At 36.1% G+C, this 16,711-nt stretch overlaps 1 protein-coding gene across 4 annotated transcripts in view; it reads left to right on the plus strand.

The window, feature by feature from the left end:
- The window catches only part of LOC131694062 (serine/threonine-protein phosphatase alpha-2 isoform), a 43,420-nt gene extending 28,616 nt beyond the window's left edge, over positions 1-14,804 (plus strand). Inside the window, exons 3-8 of one of the 4 annotated variants that reach the window (XM_058982427.1) lie at positions 1,524-1,740; positions 3,289-3,574; positions 11,074-11,221; positions 11,285-11,350; positions 13,015-13,088; positions 14,101-14,804. In XM_058982427.1, coding sequence (XP_058838410.1) covers positions 1,524-1,740; positions 3,289-3,574; positions 11,074-11,221; positions 11,285-11,350; positions 13,015-13,052 — 755 coding nt within the window. In that variant the 3' untranslated portion in view covers positions 13,053-13,088; positions 14,101-14,804. Of the gene's footprint in view, positions 1-1,523; positions 1,741-3,288; positions 3,575-11,073; positions 11,222-11,284 lie in introns of all 4 variants that reach the window. The other 3 variants (XR_009306391.1, XM_058982426.1, XM_058982425.1) reach the window with 3 other exon arrangements.
- Positions 14,805-16,711: the final 1,907 nt, after the last annotated feature.

Here is a 16,711-nt window from a genome sequence, read left to right on the forward strand (position 1 = left end):
TTAAAATCGCTATCGCAGCTAATGTAGCACTATAAACACCTACATCAATTTATTTCTGAGAACTGAAATAGTAATCGATAGCAAATAAGTACCCTTAAACTTTCTATGATAATGGTAAATAATCGAAAAATTAATTTTTTCATTAAAAATACCAGGAAAAAAATTATGGCGCTCAGTTCGCTTTGGCTTAACGCAGGTCATATGACGAAATTCGTCCCAAAAATGTCGATCCGTCAATTTTTCCAGATCACTAGAACCTCCTTTTACACGGTCCCATACACTCATTTGCTTGTCGGTTATCCCTCGGACTTGGATACAATTTTCACTAGTGATTTATCCCTAGCTTACTTGTGCATATGTCGGTGGCGACATTATCGTAAATGTGACCACACTCCCTACTAAAACTATATTTAAAATCGCCGTTAAAACAGGCCGAGCGGTTTAATTGAAATAGAAGATAGTTCCACTGCAAAAAGTTATGTTTAAAAACTAACTAAAAGTTCACTACATGTTGTAAGCTCAAATAATAAACATTGATAAATGTGAATTTAAATGGTTTGTTTCGGCACTCTGGAAAGTTTATAAAAAGGTTTGGAAAAACCTGGAAAATCAGGGCATTTCATTTTCAGAAATGAGTCGACACCCTGAAAATGAAAATGAACGAAAAAATGTTGTGGACGGGATAGGGTTCAAATGTTGAGTTTTCTCAATACCAATGATTAACTTGTCAACACTATAGACATATGTGGGTACCTATACACTATACAAAATTTTGGCAAGTAACATTTCGATCAAATCACCATGAATTCTGTCTAGTTTTATCCAGGTTTTCGTTTGAGAGGGAATTCTGGTGAAAATTAATCACAGCTCCGTCTCTTATTTCCGATGAGTTTGACAGTAGGTACTTTCGCTATACATACTTACCATACAATTATTAGTATCCGTCTGTTTAACAAAAAGTTTTGCTAAAACAAGCTTTTTGGGCGAATTTATATTTTTGTAGTTTTAGAAACTGGGACTATATATTCAGTTCTGTTTTGCCTAAGAGATCTTCACAAAGTATTTTGAATGCTACAATATGAGTAAGCAAACCATTTTTACTGATATCAGCGGCCAGATACTTAGAATAAATCGATAAAAATACAAAAGACATTCATCCGAAGGCATGCATGTAAAGGCACGAAATAGTCGTTGATGAGATTCCAGCCTTACGCTACGCTAGACAATGTAGCATCAATTCAAAGGTGAATTCAACAATCAACATACATAACATAATATACTGTTTGTATAACGTTGACGCAGAGTGGTTTGCAGTAGTCAAACTATTTGATAAAAAATTAATCGAAAACTATCTGTTCAAGAAATAATGAATAGGCTAATAATTATTAGTGGTAAAATTAGGAAACAGTTGTGTGTGTGAAAGTGCTAGTAGAAGTGAAAAAGTTGAGCAATGATATCTGTGTTGTTAGACAATATAACTCTGTTCTAGTCAGTTTTACTAATTGTTGTATTTTCTGTTTCAGGTGATATCCACGGTCAGTATTACGATTTGCTGCGCTTGTTCGAATACGGTGGTTTCCCACCAGAATCGAACTACCTCTTCCTGGGTGACTACGTGGATAGAGGAAAACAATCGCTTGAAACCATTTGCCTACTGCTTGCCTACAAAATCAAATACCCGGAAAACTTTTTCCTACTAAGGGGAAACCACGAATGCGCCAGTATCAACAGAATATACGGGTATGTAAAAATAGTATATGTCGTATTAATAATGTCGTCGATAGCCATTATATTTAATTCGTTCATAATAAACGATAGATGAGTAAATAGAAGCAAAAGACTCGCAGAATAATTTGTCGAGATTTCCGAGCTTCTTGTCGAATCTGAGGAACACTTATCTAATTCAATTTCCACAATTTGGGGCATGGAAATGGTGGTTGCGAGTTAGCGACTGGAAACTACTGTTCCTGTATTTCACTAGAAAACTACTACTAGTGAAACCAAAGATTAAGAAACATGAGCAGCTAGAAACGAAATAATCAAGTCCCATTTGACGCAGTAAATGCGTACTACATTCGGACTGTAGGACTCGAATTTGGGTTTAATGATTAAGATCCTACAGTAATCCTAGTAAGGAAGGAAGGAATGGTATTATGTTTAGTTTTTGTTGCGGTATAACTTATCTTACGGTTATACGGTTGTAGTTGAAAACCAAATGCATTTTTCTTATGCGTAAAGTGAAAACAATAGTTCCACCCCAAATAAATGCTGAATTTATGAGGTGTTTGCAACCAATGATATATGAAATGACGATCGTTGGTCGGTTTTCATTTCACTGCGACTATCTGCCCGAGTATCTGTAAACAGATAGAACCGGTAAACACTGTAAACTCTTTCATTTTCCACAACAATCTTGTATATTCAAGTTACATTTTACGGGGGAGATTCGCAACAAAATCGTTCAATTTTTACGTCGTCATGAAAATCCACGAGACTTGATTAAAGCAAGACAATCGTAATTCTGGAGAAAGCTTTTCAATAGAACCTAAGTAACATTGAGAACCTCTTTTTGTTTACTTTCTCTTTCAGTTATTACAACGTAACGTAAAGTATTCCACTAATTTTTCAGTACATTATCGAAAGCCGGTGGTTTTAACTAGAATATTGTGCAAAAGATAAGTGTTGAACCGAGTAATTAATAGAAGAGAAACTAACAAAGAGAATATTTCTTTGTTCCATACGATCTAATGATTTTTTTCTCCCAGAAGTTCTCTAAATAGAAGCCTATATCTTTCACTTGTTTAAGTAAAATATACTGGATACATGATTTACACAGATTAGTTGTAGAGACATTGACAATATGAATAAGTGCTAGCTCTTGTATTTGTCCAATAGTTTGAAAGTACAAAGATCGCAGATGGTGAAATTTATTTATTTATTTGACTTACAAAGTATATGAGAATTATCTACTACCTCAACACTCTTTAGAATTAAAAATCGTTACAAATAACTTGCTCGATCTTTCACATCAATTGTCAGCTTAATCGCATGAAAGTAGGAAACGTTTTCAGATTAAACTCACATGTTTGTTGATGTTCATTCTCTACTAAGTGACTCATAACAAATTTAGCTGATAACCTTAATTGGTGATTATTTTTTCATGCTCCCTGGGTAAAAACACTATCTTATCACATGACACGGCCACCAGCGTGTCAAAACTTGTGCTGATTTGATTATAGCGCCGTTTATGTCCACCCTCACCAACTATTTTTAATTTTTTTTATATAGATTCTACGATGAATGCAAAAGGCGTTACAACATCAAGATGTGGAAAACATTTACGGATTGCTTCAACTGCTTACCGGTGGCGGCTATTGTGGATGAGAAAATCTTTTGCTGTCACGGTGGGCTGAGTCCAGATCTGCAATCAATGGAGCAAATCCGACGCATCATGAGACCAACCGATGTACCCGATCAGGGGTTGCTCTGTGATCTACTGTGGTCCGACCCGGATAAGGACACCAACGGCTACGGAGAGAACGATCGTGGAGTCAGTTTCACGTTCGGTGTGGATGTAAGTGTTGTGTCCATTATGCAACAGATTTACCTACTTGTTTGAATACTGATGTTAGCACATGATTATCTATTATTTGAATATTTTGTATTGATATTCGCATCCCAAGAAAAGCATTGCTTGTGAGATGGTTTGTAATATCTGACAATTTTGTCCGCATATCTTGCGGACTGTATACTGAAACATGGTACATAATTTCGTCGTGTTGTTACGAAAAAAATAGTGAGTTGGTCAGGTTGTTCATTGTTCATTCAATGATTGATACATTCATTCAATGATTGATACCAGGTTTCCTTTGGAAATCATTCGCTGAAACACCGAAGTTTTCCTCGGAAAGAACCATTCTTCAAAATAGCATTCCCTCAAAAGTACCAATTACATACTGGAAAAACGATTACCCAGCAGGAATAAATAACCAGTAATTTATCCCCTAGAAACGACCATTTACTAAAAATTACGATATATTGACAAAAAATCACATAGAAACAGCACTGCACTCTGACGTGCAGTGCTCTTCCTCCAACACCTTCGCAACCGCATGAAATGTAATGTAAATTTGGTCGATTTTAAGTCAGAGCGAACTAGGTAGCAAAATGTAAAAAAATTAGATAATCATAGTATTGTAACAACAACAAGCACTTCTTTTACTTTTGCTAGGGTTGCAAAGTTTTCATAAACAAAAAGTACAGCATAAATTCATTTCGAATGACGACGTAAGAATGCAACAATTCTCGTTTTTCTTGGCATCAATGTGATTTAGTACGGTGCAGGGATGTCTAATATTCCATGAAATTGTGCAGCATATGTAAAAATCTGTAAAGAAAACGGAAGTTTTGTCTCAAAACAAGAAGACGCAACTTTTTTTAGTTTATTTTTGTAACACCAAGTAAAAAAATGCTAATGCTATGCTAGTCTGTGAATTATAACAGAAAACTGTGGAAATCTGTGCATTATAATAGAATACTGTGGAAATTTGCGGAGTTAAAAAAAATCTGTGCGCGCTGCATCTGAAAATCTGTTCACAAGTCAAAGGGAAATGTGGGCTGTGTGCAGCGGTTTTCTACTATTTGCTTCTCTGGATACAGAACTGTAATTTATCGAGAACAGTATAGTAGGGTAAGGTAGGGTAGTGTAATGTGTTTGCCCCGGAGTCGCTAAGAATGGTAGTTTCGAGTCCCAATCAGACTGATCCACAAAAGTAGTGTTGCAAAATATCTAGAGGAATTTAATAGTGTATCAAACACCCTTATTGGGATTTTATGAATATATTCCACTAAACCGCCCGAGGAACATGCAATGTTCATCAGGATAAAGATTACTTCAATTGATATCGTCTTATCACAATTATTTTGTTGCTTCGGAATAAAACCAGCAAATGCAACGAATGGTATCCATTTTTTCCGTATGGTACACAGCACCAGATAAGATAGCGTCCAGAAGATAGTCATCAGCTTTGTCTTAGCTAAACCCATATCAAATCAGGTTGCACAATTATTTTTCTTACATAGACTACTCAGGTGAAACTTTAGTAACATATTTTAAAAATCATTTTGATTTTAATTTAACAAATAACCCCACTTCGAGTGGCAGTATAGATCAAATTAAGTAGAACAAAGCATGTAAAAAGCAAAAGTACTGCATAGTTTTTTTTTATAAATTTAGAAATACTTAGGGGAACCCGGGGATATTAAGACCATGGAGGTAATTCTATTTCTAAGAAAACCCAAAGATATTCTGACTGTCGTACATCTTTGTGTAAGCGCCATCCTGAAACATTATTTTTGACAGATGAATCTCATTCTGCAGTTGATTAAAGTAACAAATAAAAGTAAAAAAAATATCAGATAAATATTTTCGAAAGCTTAAGGCTTTTATTGTATGGATTGATATTTGTATGGGTGAAAACACAGATATTTTCAAGACGCTCACCACTTTTGTGCGAAATGAGTGTACGGGGCTATTCGGACCCCCTATTCCATCAAACAGCGTTCAGCGGCTTGTGGCTGGGTACTTGATTGCACACAACACAGCAAAGAAAATACATGATGCGCCAATCGATAGCTGTGACTACACAGTTTAATTTTTTTATGCAATTTATATATTTTGTTTTTGCTTAAGGCGTTTCTCCGATAAAGATTTCATAGGTAAACAGAATTCCACTATAAAAAAATATAACTTGTCTGAATTGCCCTGTAGGAAGGTCAGAATTACCCCCTACATTGTAAAAGGATGGAAAACGTAGAGTTTTGCAAATCTTGCAAATGGCGCTGCCATGGAGTGGTGAAAGAGAAATTTTTGGCCCCAAAATGTAGCTGAGGTTTCAAGCTAACAATTAGTACCTTCGACCGATAAATTCTTTCACATCTATCCACCTAAAAGAGCGATTTGCTTGGATAGGTCCGTATAGCTCCTATATTTTTTAAATATTTTGGAATTTACAAATTATATGGATTTATATTTTCAGAAATATAAATGATCATCTCACCACCTTTTTGCCTTTCTCATATAAAGAAAGGCTATGCAATCACTGTAAAAATCGACTTTTCAACCGAGGCCCGGAGGGCCGAGTGTCATACACCATTCGATTCAGTTCGTCGAGATCGGCAAATGTCTGTGTGTGTATGTATGTGTGTGTGTGTGTGTGTGTATGTGTGTGTCATTTAAACTCGCACAATTTTCTCAGAGATGGCTGAACCGATTTTCGCAAACTTAGTTTCATCTGAAAGGTATAACGCTCCCATAAGCTGCTATTGAATTTTTAGTTGATCCGACTTCCGGTTCCGGAGTTACGGGTTGAAGAGTGCGATCACACAGCAAATTCCCATATAAACTGGTACCACCATGATGTTCAAATGATGTAAAACATATTAAAATTGATGTAACATTACTCTAGTTTGCGGGTCTGGATCACTAATGATCAATCAACGCAGCTTTGACCACATTGGCCACCTATGACGGTTCATGACGCCCCCGGGGAACCCGCCAAGTTCCTAAGCTAATATCACACCCATTCCCCAACGAATTCTCTACCGATTTTTACAAACTTGATTTCAAATGAAAGATACAGTAATACCATTGACTGCTGCTGAATTTCATTCGGTTCTGACTCTTGCTTCCGGAGTTACAGGGGTATTAGTAAGGATACACTGGAATTTCCCATATACGTCGGTACAATCGTTATACCTCAGAGGCTAAAAACTAGTGAAATGCTCTCCAAATTACTTCTAATCGCAGATCTAGATAACTGATTGCCAATCAAACATTCTTTGACTATATTGTCCACTATCGACGATTCCGGAAGTCCGGAATTCCGGGCATATTCTACAATTATAGTCACATCGGTTCTTCGGTGATGACTGAACCGATTTTCTCAAACCAAGTCTCAAATGGAAGGCAAAATATGCAGTTGAGTATTGCGTAGCCGCCCCTCCCCCCCGCCTTGCCCGGGCACCTCCCTCCTTTATCACTCCCCTCCCCTTGGACCACCCTCACGCCAGCATTTCCTTCATCCACCCTGTATACCAAAATAAGATGAAGGATTTCTGACGCATCCTCCACTCCCACTCTACCCATTCCCTTCACTTTCAAACCCATTCCACCAACATTTCAAAATATAATCACATGAAGATAACATTGAGCTTATGCTGATTAAGCTAATTAAATATTATTCTTTTGCCTTTCTCATATAGAAAGTTTATGCAATTGCTCCAAAAACCGACTTTCTAACCGAGGCCCGGAGGGCCGAGTCTCATATAACATTCGACTCAGTTCGCCGAGATCGCAAAATATCTGTGTGTATGTATGTGTGTATGTATGTGTGTATGTATATATGCATGTTAGGGTGGGGCATTGTTATATGGAAAAACGTAATCATAGCAGCATCAACCGAGCACAGCACTTTTTTGGTACTTTTTGGGGTCCCAAACAACTGTGCAAAATTTGGGGTCGATTGGTGTTGACCCGGCGTGGCGCATTGCGTTTGAAATTTGTATGGAGGTTAGTATGGGAAAACCTACATTTTTGCATTTTTAATTCTACAGAATACAATTCTTCTTGTAGTATACCAACAAATAGATAGAATAGATAGTCCAGGATATGCTGAACAACTTTGCCGAAGGATGTATGGTGTTAGAATGTCTCTAAGCCAAGTTATAGCTGTTCAAAGTTCGATACATCGAATTAAATGCCAAAAATCATTTTTACTGCCAACACTGCGGGTGTACCAATGGTATTTCATATAGTATTCCAAAATAACATTATATATTTTAGATTTACCACATTGGTATGTTTGGATGAATTATTCAAAAGCCTTAGCTCAATTTCATGAGCGTAGGTAGTTGAGCAATAGGGCGTAGTGAGGAGTGAGGGGGACTTTAATATGTAGAAATTCGAACTGAAATGTTGTCGAGTTGGAATGTTCAGACGAATTATTTCAAAACATTTACACAATATCCTACGCATAATAGTAACGTTGAAATAAAACATACTGTATCCTTTTGCCTTGACTTTTATCAATAGAAGTTACGTTACAGACTGAATCAACTAATGTCGAGTTGATATGTCAGAGGATTGCATTGATTATATTTCAGTTTAATAGGCACTATGATTTGATGGGATGCTCATTTCGATGCTGCTCGATCACCTCAAGCAAAAATTGATGTAGGGATCTGGTAGATTTTTTGTTGAAATCCAGAAATTAGCTTCACGCCTCGTGATCGAATAGCATAGAAATGAGCATGCTATCAAATCATGCGTATTATACCGAAATATAATCCTCTGACATATCAACTCGACATCATTTGATTCAGTCTGTAACATAACTTCTATTGATAAAAGTCAAAGCAAATGGATACAGTATGTTTTATTTCATCGTTACTATTATGCGTAGGATAATGTGTAAATGTTTTGAAATAATTCATCTGAACATTCCAACTCGACAACACTTCAGTTCGAATTGCTTCATATTAAAGTCCCCCCCCCCCCATCACCCCTTATTACGCCCTATTGCTCAACTACCTCATGAAATTGAGCTAAGGCTTTTGAATAATTCATCCTAACATACCAATGTGGTAAATTTAAAATAATAATGTTATTTTGGAATGCAATATGAAATACCATTGGTACACCCGCAGTGTTGAACTTTGAACAGCTATAACTCGAACTCTAGACATTCTAACACCATACATCCTTCGGCAAAGTTGTTCAGCATATCCTGGACTACACTTCTATTTATTGGTTGGCACACTACAGGAAGAATTGTAGTCTGTAGAATTAAAAATGCAAAAATGTGTGTTTTCCCATACTAATCTCCATACAAATTTCAAACGCAATGCGCTACGCCGGGTCAACACCAATCGACTCCAAATTTTGCGCAGTTTTTTGGGACCCCAAAAGAAACCAAAAAAGTGCTGTGCTGAAAAAACGATCATTTTGCCCCACCCTAATGCATATATGTGTGTATGTGCAGATTTGTTAACAAAATGTCCACATCGGTTTCTCGGAAATGGCTGAACGGATTTTTACAAACTAAGATTCAGATGAAAGGTATAATATTCCCATAGGTTGCTATTGAATTTCATTTTCAACCGACATCTTGTTGCGGATTACGAGTTGAAGAGTATGGTTACAAAACAAAATTTGTTGATTTGTCCACATCGGTTTCTCGGAATTTTCTGAACCGATTTGGCAAACTTGATTTTAAATGAAGCTCGCTCGGTCCATCAGCTGCTGTTGAATTTTGTGTGGATCCGAGTTCTGGTTCCTGAATTACAGGGTGATACGTACGATCACGCAGCAAATCCCGATTCTAACGAATTCTGCGATGAATGTAAAAAGGTGATTTTTTTTCCAAAATGTAAACACAACTGTTGAATTTGTAGATCTAGGTCACCAACAGTCATTCAAAGTCTCTTTGGCCACACTGGCCACCATTGACGGATCCGGAAGCGTACAAATTCAGAATAACGGTTATATTGGTTTCTCGAAAATGGATAGACCGATTTGATCAACTTAGTCTCAAATGAAAGGTGTTGCGTCCCCGGAAACTGAAATTAAATTCCATCTTCATCCGACTTCCGGCTCCGGAGTTACGGGTTGTGGAGTGCGATCACATAGAAAACTCCGATTCAAACCGATACCGCGATGAATGCAAAAAGGTGCTCTTATATATACTTACCAAGTGTAATAAGAATGAAAGACATTTCCATAATGTTATATTGTACGAACCAGATATTAAATCATAGTTTAGAGAAATGAGAAAGGCACAATTGCACCTCTAGGTGGATTAAAACAGGTTTTTAATATGGGCATTAGGTTGTCAAAAAATTTTTTTTCGAACATGGAGCTCAAGCCTAAAATGAAAGTTATGCATATTGTAGCCAAATTGTGAAATATGAGCGGGTTTGAGCCCTTTTTAACGTTGTTCTTTTTCAATGTATATTCAAAGATTATTGAGACATTTCAAACATTGCGGAAAAAAGTATTGTTTTTGCATAAAACCCGCACAAACATTTGTATTTTTTGTGGAACCTAAGATATGCATTGGATAGTACGATCCATTAGTAAAATTTAAATGGAAAATAATTTAAAATTTTATTGGGTATATTAGGTAGGAAAATTCCAAGTTTGTAGCCTATGTAACCCAAATCGTTAACACTGTTTACTAAAATGAAAGTCTACAACAACTTACATCGGAAAACTTATTACAGATAGAATAAATAATAATGACACTACCAGAACCAACAAATACATTTCAGTAATGGCCTAACTACATCGCTTATAGCCTTATAACATATACCCCACCATGCATAATGTTAAACCTAATCAAACTCCCGTGCTACGTAGATCATTAAAGTTACCAATACACTTTGACTTTTTATGTATAACTCGTTCCTACATTTTTTTAGAGACCCAATGCGATCAGTTTTTAGATCTATTGTACATTATATGAAATGCATTTACGTATTACAAACTCAATACCCTTTTGATATCTAATGTGTTGATCTCATTGCTAGCTCATATTTCTTATCGTTGACCATTTCATTCAATTTCGTATCTAGTGCGCTGGTGAAATGTAAGACAAACACTCATTGGATTGTTTGTTTTGACCGCGGGTTTGTAGACACATTTCACTAAGCATTCTATCACGACGATGAATGATGATCAAAATGCATTGACACGATGTGCTACTTATAATTAGCCCAGCGTGACTAATTCCTTGTGGCGGTGTCACTTTCTTTTAATTTGCCCTATCCTTCACACTGACGCGTCATGACATCCCACATAGAAAGAAGAATATAATCATCGACATATCGCTTCGTGCTTCTGATCATGATCCGGCGAAAGCGAATAATATGTACGTTTCGCTGAAACACAACCTTCAGTCTTGAGGAAGTGCTATTTTAAGATGTCCGTTTTTGGTGTAATGAGACCAAAACATAGAGAAAAAGCATTTTCACCTAATGCTTACCTAATTATATTGTGTGTTTCTGATGTTACAGATTGTTGGCAAATTTTTAAGTAAACATGACTTTGACTTGATATGCCGAGCTCATCAGGTAGTGGAAGATGGGTACGAGTTCTTTGCCAAGCGGCAACTAGTTACTCTCTTCTCTGCGCCTAACTACTGTGGCGAGTTTGATAATGCAGGTGAGATGTTCTTGTTTGTGGCACTAATTGTGATTTACTAACCCCGTTTTCGTTTCATTTTAGGAGCAATGATGTCTGTGGACGATACGCTGATGTGCTCTTTCCAGATTCTGAAACCAGCTGACAAACGTAAGTTTCAATACAGCGGCATAAATTCTGGACGACCGGTTACACCGCCACGAGGTTACAGTAAAAATAAAAAGAAATAAGCAGACAATAGGTAAAGAGAGGTATAAAACAATTAAAAAAAAGTTTACGACATGAAATTGCACCTAACTCTTTTTTACGCGAAGTTGCTTATTTTTGCCTAAAATGAGTGTAAAATTACGACAAAAAAAATGCCTGAAAAAGAGTTGAGTGTCAAGTACAGAATGACTTAGCAAGTAATAAATCTTTGAAAGTGAGCTTCTCAGCTCATAATAATTTAAACGTCAAGAAACCAGCCTACACACATACATGCACACACTCATAGAAACAAACAAATTAATCCACAAGGAGATTACACCGAAGCTAATAGCTGTTAAATATGTTCTGATAATATACATAACAAAACAACAATAGCGACCCCTCTGAGAAGGCTTCGAATGATTTTAATATTGTTTCCTGTTAAAACGAGACTATTTTGGGTTGATTTTTCTTAGCACTGTCCGACGTTTCGTGAAATCATCCTAATCCAATTTATCTAAATTCGCTTTTTATTAGAAACTATCTTGTCTAGTCATTCCTGGGATGACAATTCTGCCAAATTAAAAAATCGATGATAGGATTGGTCAATTAATTAAGAAGAGGTCGACAAATTAAGTTAGGTGCAGGAAGAAGACATGGAAATCAGTTAAAATGGGCAAATGAAGTTAGGGAATTAATAGAAAATGACAAAATTTAGCTCGAATCAACTCAATCTAATATATAAAATTCGCACCGATAAACACTTCATAAGTAATGAAGATGTTTTTAGAAAGGGAAGCATCGTTTTCTTTATTTTATATTTTGTTTAACATGCTAGTTAAAATGTCAAGAAGAGAGCTCAGCGATAATGTTGGCTGTCATGCTCCTCTCCCACAAACAAAATCAAATTATTTTGAAAATATCGTATTTGCCCCATACATTGCGTTTTGCAAATTGGTCTATTCTGTAAAATAGCACTTCGGATGTTTATTGTGCATCAAACCTATTTCAAAAAATGATTTTCCTCGAAATGTCGGATAGTCTCTTTTGTATTTGCGTGTACCTTTTCATTAGGAAATGGTTTGATACTTGTCTAATATCATGTAATGTTGCAGATGATACAGTGTCTAAGCTATAATGCAAAGGTTATCATTTTACTATTATGTTTGTAATTTTATAATGGTAATAATTATGAGCATTGAAAATTATATTTATTTTTTCATTCGTTAGAGAAGGTATGTGAACAAATAAATAAGTAGGGAGCATTATCAAAACAAACTGCTGACAATGCCGGCAAGTATGTAGCTAACCAAACTCAAAATGAGTTAAATGGTAATAAAGAACAATGAGCAGAAGTTTATTCATTTGTTGTCATAGAAATGATTCTGTAACCTTAAAACAGACACATTGGGCTATTGCTTATCACCAATAATTTGGTACAGAGTGAAACAAGGGCGCATGTTTCGAATAATGCTCGAGTCATCTGAAACAATTTCTCGCAAATGAATCCAGATTGGTGAAAAAGAGCGTCCTTAGTTTACTTTCCGTTACCCACTCTATCCTTTGCCGATGTGTTTATTTTCCTGTTTTAACAAATTAATGAACATGTTTCTTTAACTCATCACCAGGTGGTTTTCAAAAACTGGCCAAAAACAGCAAATTTTAAGGGAAAATGGTCGAAGATTTTACGTTTGCTCCGAATGTGAGTATTTAGTTCTTATATTTTGTCCCATTTCCTAATATTTTTGTTGTTGTTTCTCTTAACATCCTTGCTATTTTCTGTTATTGTCATTTCCTTTTGTGGTGTGGCTAGGCGAGGAATTTTCATTTGTTGTAAATATTGGCCTTCAACTCCTGGTGCATTATTGTTTTTGGTCTTTGTAATCAACTGCCATCATGATCATTTTCCATTCGCCTCGTGAATTATCTATGATAACAATTGATTGAAAATTGCGCGAAACACGGTTCCGGTAACCGTCGCGACATGAAGCTAATTTAGATTAATTTTGGAATTATGTGGCAAACATTATTAAGTTGCACAAAACTCTTAGCTCTGAGAAGAATGATAGTGAAATGATAAACAAAAAAACATTTTCAATCAAATGCAAGCGTACGACCCTTCGTTACATCAACATTTTTGTTTTGAAGTGTTACTTTTACTATGTATTTGTTATTGAATTTTTCGCTAAAATAAAACGAAACGAAACCTCAAATCTTCTCTTGAAACAAGTACTCCGTTGTAATAAGCTTAGCGTATAGTTCTCGCTATAACTTATAACCAGCAACTGTAAAAAATACTAACCATACACTCGCGCATTTGTTTGATATTTATAACAACTCTTCGATCCGTAAATAATCATACGATGTTCTACTGAGGAACTTCGAATGACGAGTTGGACACTGCGTTGTTTTTCTATCAAGCAAACACGCAAATACGGTAATTAATTGTACTGTACAGAGAGACGGATGCAAGAATTTTCTTGAAAAGCGTTGCTTCTGCAGAATTCTAAATGTCTTAATGTCCCTCTTTCGACACAGACAGCACCAGAAAAGTGAAACAGTACTCATAATTTTATGTATGTATTTCCTATTAAAACAATAATTTAAACTGACCACTGTTTCACTACGAATAATATGATAAACCAAAAGTATGAAACATTGGTAGAATTTTTTATAAAATAACTCAATAACAGAAAATGGTTGCCATTCGACAGCCGCAAACCTAAACCAACTACAACAGCAACTAGCAATATTGCGACTAGCACTGATCAAACTACACCAAACAAAGATCAGCAAACGTTGCTTTACGACGATTTCTCTTCCACTGGAAAGAATCAAAACTTGTATGACCAAAAAGGGCAGCAACAAGAAGAACAACTGCAGCAGCTTATAGAAACAACCTCGGCTTCTCCGATAATCAAGCACCAGTGCGCCGAAAAAGCAGTAACTTCTTCAGCACTGACAGCTGATTTCAATGATGAGCATTCAGCTCATGTTCTATCTTCATCGTGTGCTTCGGCTTCCACCATCACTACTATATATGATGACAAATGATGAAAATTTCCGAAAGGGCAAACAATATTAAAAATAAAAAATCGAACGACTGGCGAAAATGTATTGGAACATATTTAGAACATTTGCAAACTATAGTTAAACTTTACGTAGTAAGTATGTGTGCAGAAGAAATGTGCATATGAAAATCCATTGCGTGACATGGAATAGAAAGATAGACGAGCAAAGGCAATGAGTAAGAGAATAACGGACGATTTTTATCGAAGAGTGTATCAACAAGACACATAACAGATGCCGATAAATGCAATGGAAATAGAATGATAATGATCAGAGAAAACCAGACAAAACAGAAATTCAACTTGCATCATACAGAAAATAACTGGTGTAATAAAAATATCCTAAATTATGCTCTTTAATTTTTTTTTAATATCACCGATTCCCAAAAAAAAATAGCAGGATCTGCGCAGTGGTGTAGCCGGAAATTCGGTTTGGTGGGGTTTTGAAGAAAATCGAGGTTTTTTACCGAAAATGCTAGAAATTGATGTAACTTTGATATAATAATCTACAAACAAGAAGTATCAATATAGAGCTACTTTCAAAACTATATAAATAACTTTATTTTGTAATATGTTTTAAAAGTTAAATAATATGCACTTTCCAAGAGGAATAAATGTTTTAAAACTTTTTTACGGTTAAAATGACATACCGGAACTTTTGAAGGTTTAAAAACTTCGAGGAAGTGTGCTAACATAAAATATCGCGTATTCTGATATAATTTTAGTTATGATTTCTCCTGGAATATATTACGGAGCAAAATAATAGTACAAGAGAACGGTATTTAGAAAAGTTGTTGAGAATGTCATTTGAAACAACTTCGTTCAAGATACATATGCAGCATAAATGAGCCATAACATGATATTTACGATTTTTTTTAAATTTAAATTTTATTCAAGATAACTCAGGTCTTCGACAAAATGCGAATGTTATGGTGAATAAATAACAAGAGATGTATTGTTTATTAGTATAACTTATTTTGAAGATTTTCTTTTGCAAATAGCCTAATATATTTCGATACGATAAAAGCATGGGGGCTTCATGTATCCAAGAAAGTTGTTTGTAATAGCATTGAAGACAACTAATTTGTCTCAAAAGTAAATTCTTCATGACTACTTGTAAAAGGATATAAAGCCAATATTTTTTTTATCGAAAGATGTGCTATTTCTCGTTATAAAATTTTGTCCAAGATACTTTACCTCGAAGTTGATTTTATAACACCTCCCCCCCCCCCCTCCCGCCCCCTTTGCCGACGCCACTGGATCTGCCCAAAACGGACGATAGAGCATTTGCACGAGTTTAGAACCATTCTGTACGCACGTACATAGGGTAATGAACCTATTTTCGCCATGTTTCTTTTATCATCCTACCCATTTACAGCCATTGGTTAGAACTGCGTCTGCCATCTTTGTTCAACGCGACAATTGAGGCACGCGATTTAATCACATAAAATGGAACCACTAACAGAAACGACCGAGCCAGTCAACCTCCATTTTAACCAGCTTGTGTTGAACACGTAGTTTCGAAAAGTGTGGTTCGCTGATTTTATTCATGGACGATACTTTCATACATAAAAAATCACTTGAATCGCTATCGCTCCCAGGCTTGTCCAAATCAGTTATCAAACGGTTGAAAAGTTTGCCGATTTTCTCATGGCCAAAGCTCAAATCCTTTTCCTTATCATCATCATCTACAAACTTCACCGAATTCCGCTCCTTCACATACGCTTGAAGTTACCCTTACTTCCGCAAAAAATCGCATTCTTTGTCCGCATACCGTCCAACTCGTCGAAACTCACCACTCCTACTTCGCCCTTGCTTAACTTTCACCACTTCTGCTTCGCCCTTGCTGTTTAAAAACAGCACTGTGGCTACGACTCCTGTTATTATAACGGCTAACCATTCTGTCGAACGTAACTACAAACTTTCGACACCAAACGTTGCCTTGCCGAAGCTACTTGACCGCATTGTCGATCACCGATTATTCGAGCTCGTGACCCAGCCAACTCAAAATGTACAACAAATATTTCGACTGTTGTTTAACTAGTGTTCTTCTCATTCAGTAGCTTTTCCTGCAAAAAATTATCGGAAACGCCAATTACAAGTTTAAGGTGGCTGTTTCACGAAATTCATCAAACGGACAGAATTTGACCTGTAATTTTACAGTTAGCACAAAATTTTCTGTCTTCTTTTGGCCCTTACACACTGTTATTAAATTTTTAACGCTGAATCGACTTTGTCAAAACGCTCACGCAACTTT

Source organism: Topomyia yanbarensis, chromosome 3 (genome assembly GCF_030247195.1).
Source record: "Topomyia yanbarensis strain Yona2022 chromosome 3, ASM3024719v1, whole genome shotgun sequence".
Taxonomy (NCBI): Eukaryota; Metazoa; Arthropoda; class Insecta; order Diptera; family Culicidae; genus Topomyia; species Topomyia yanbarensis.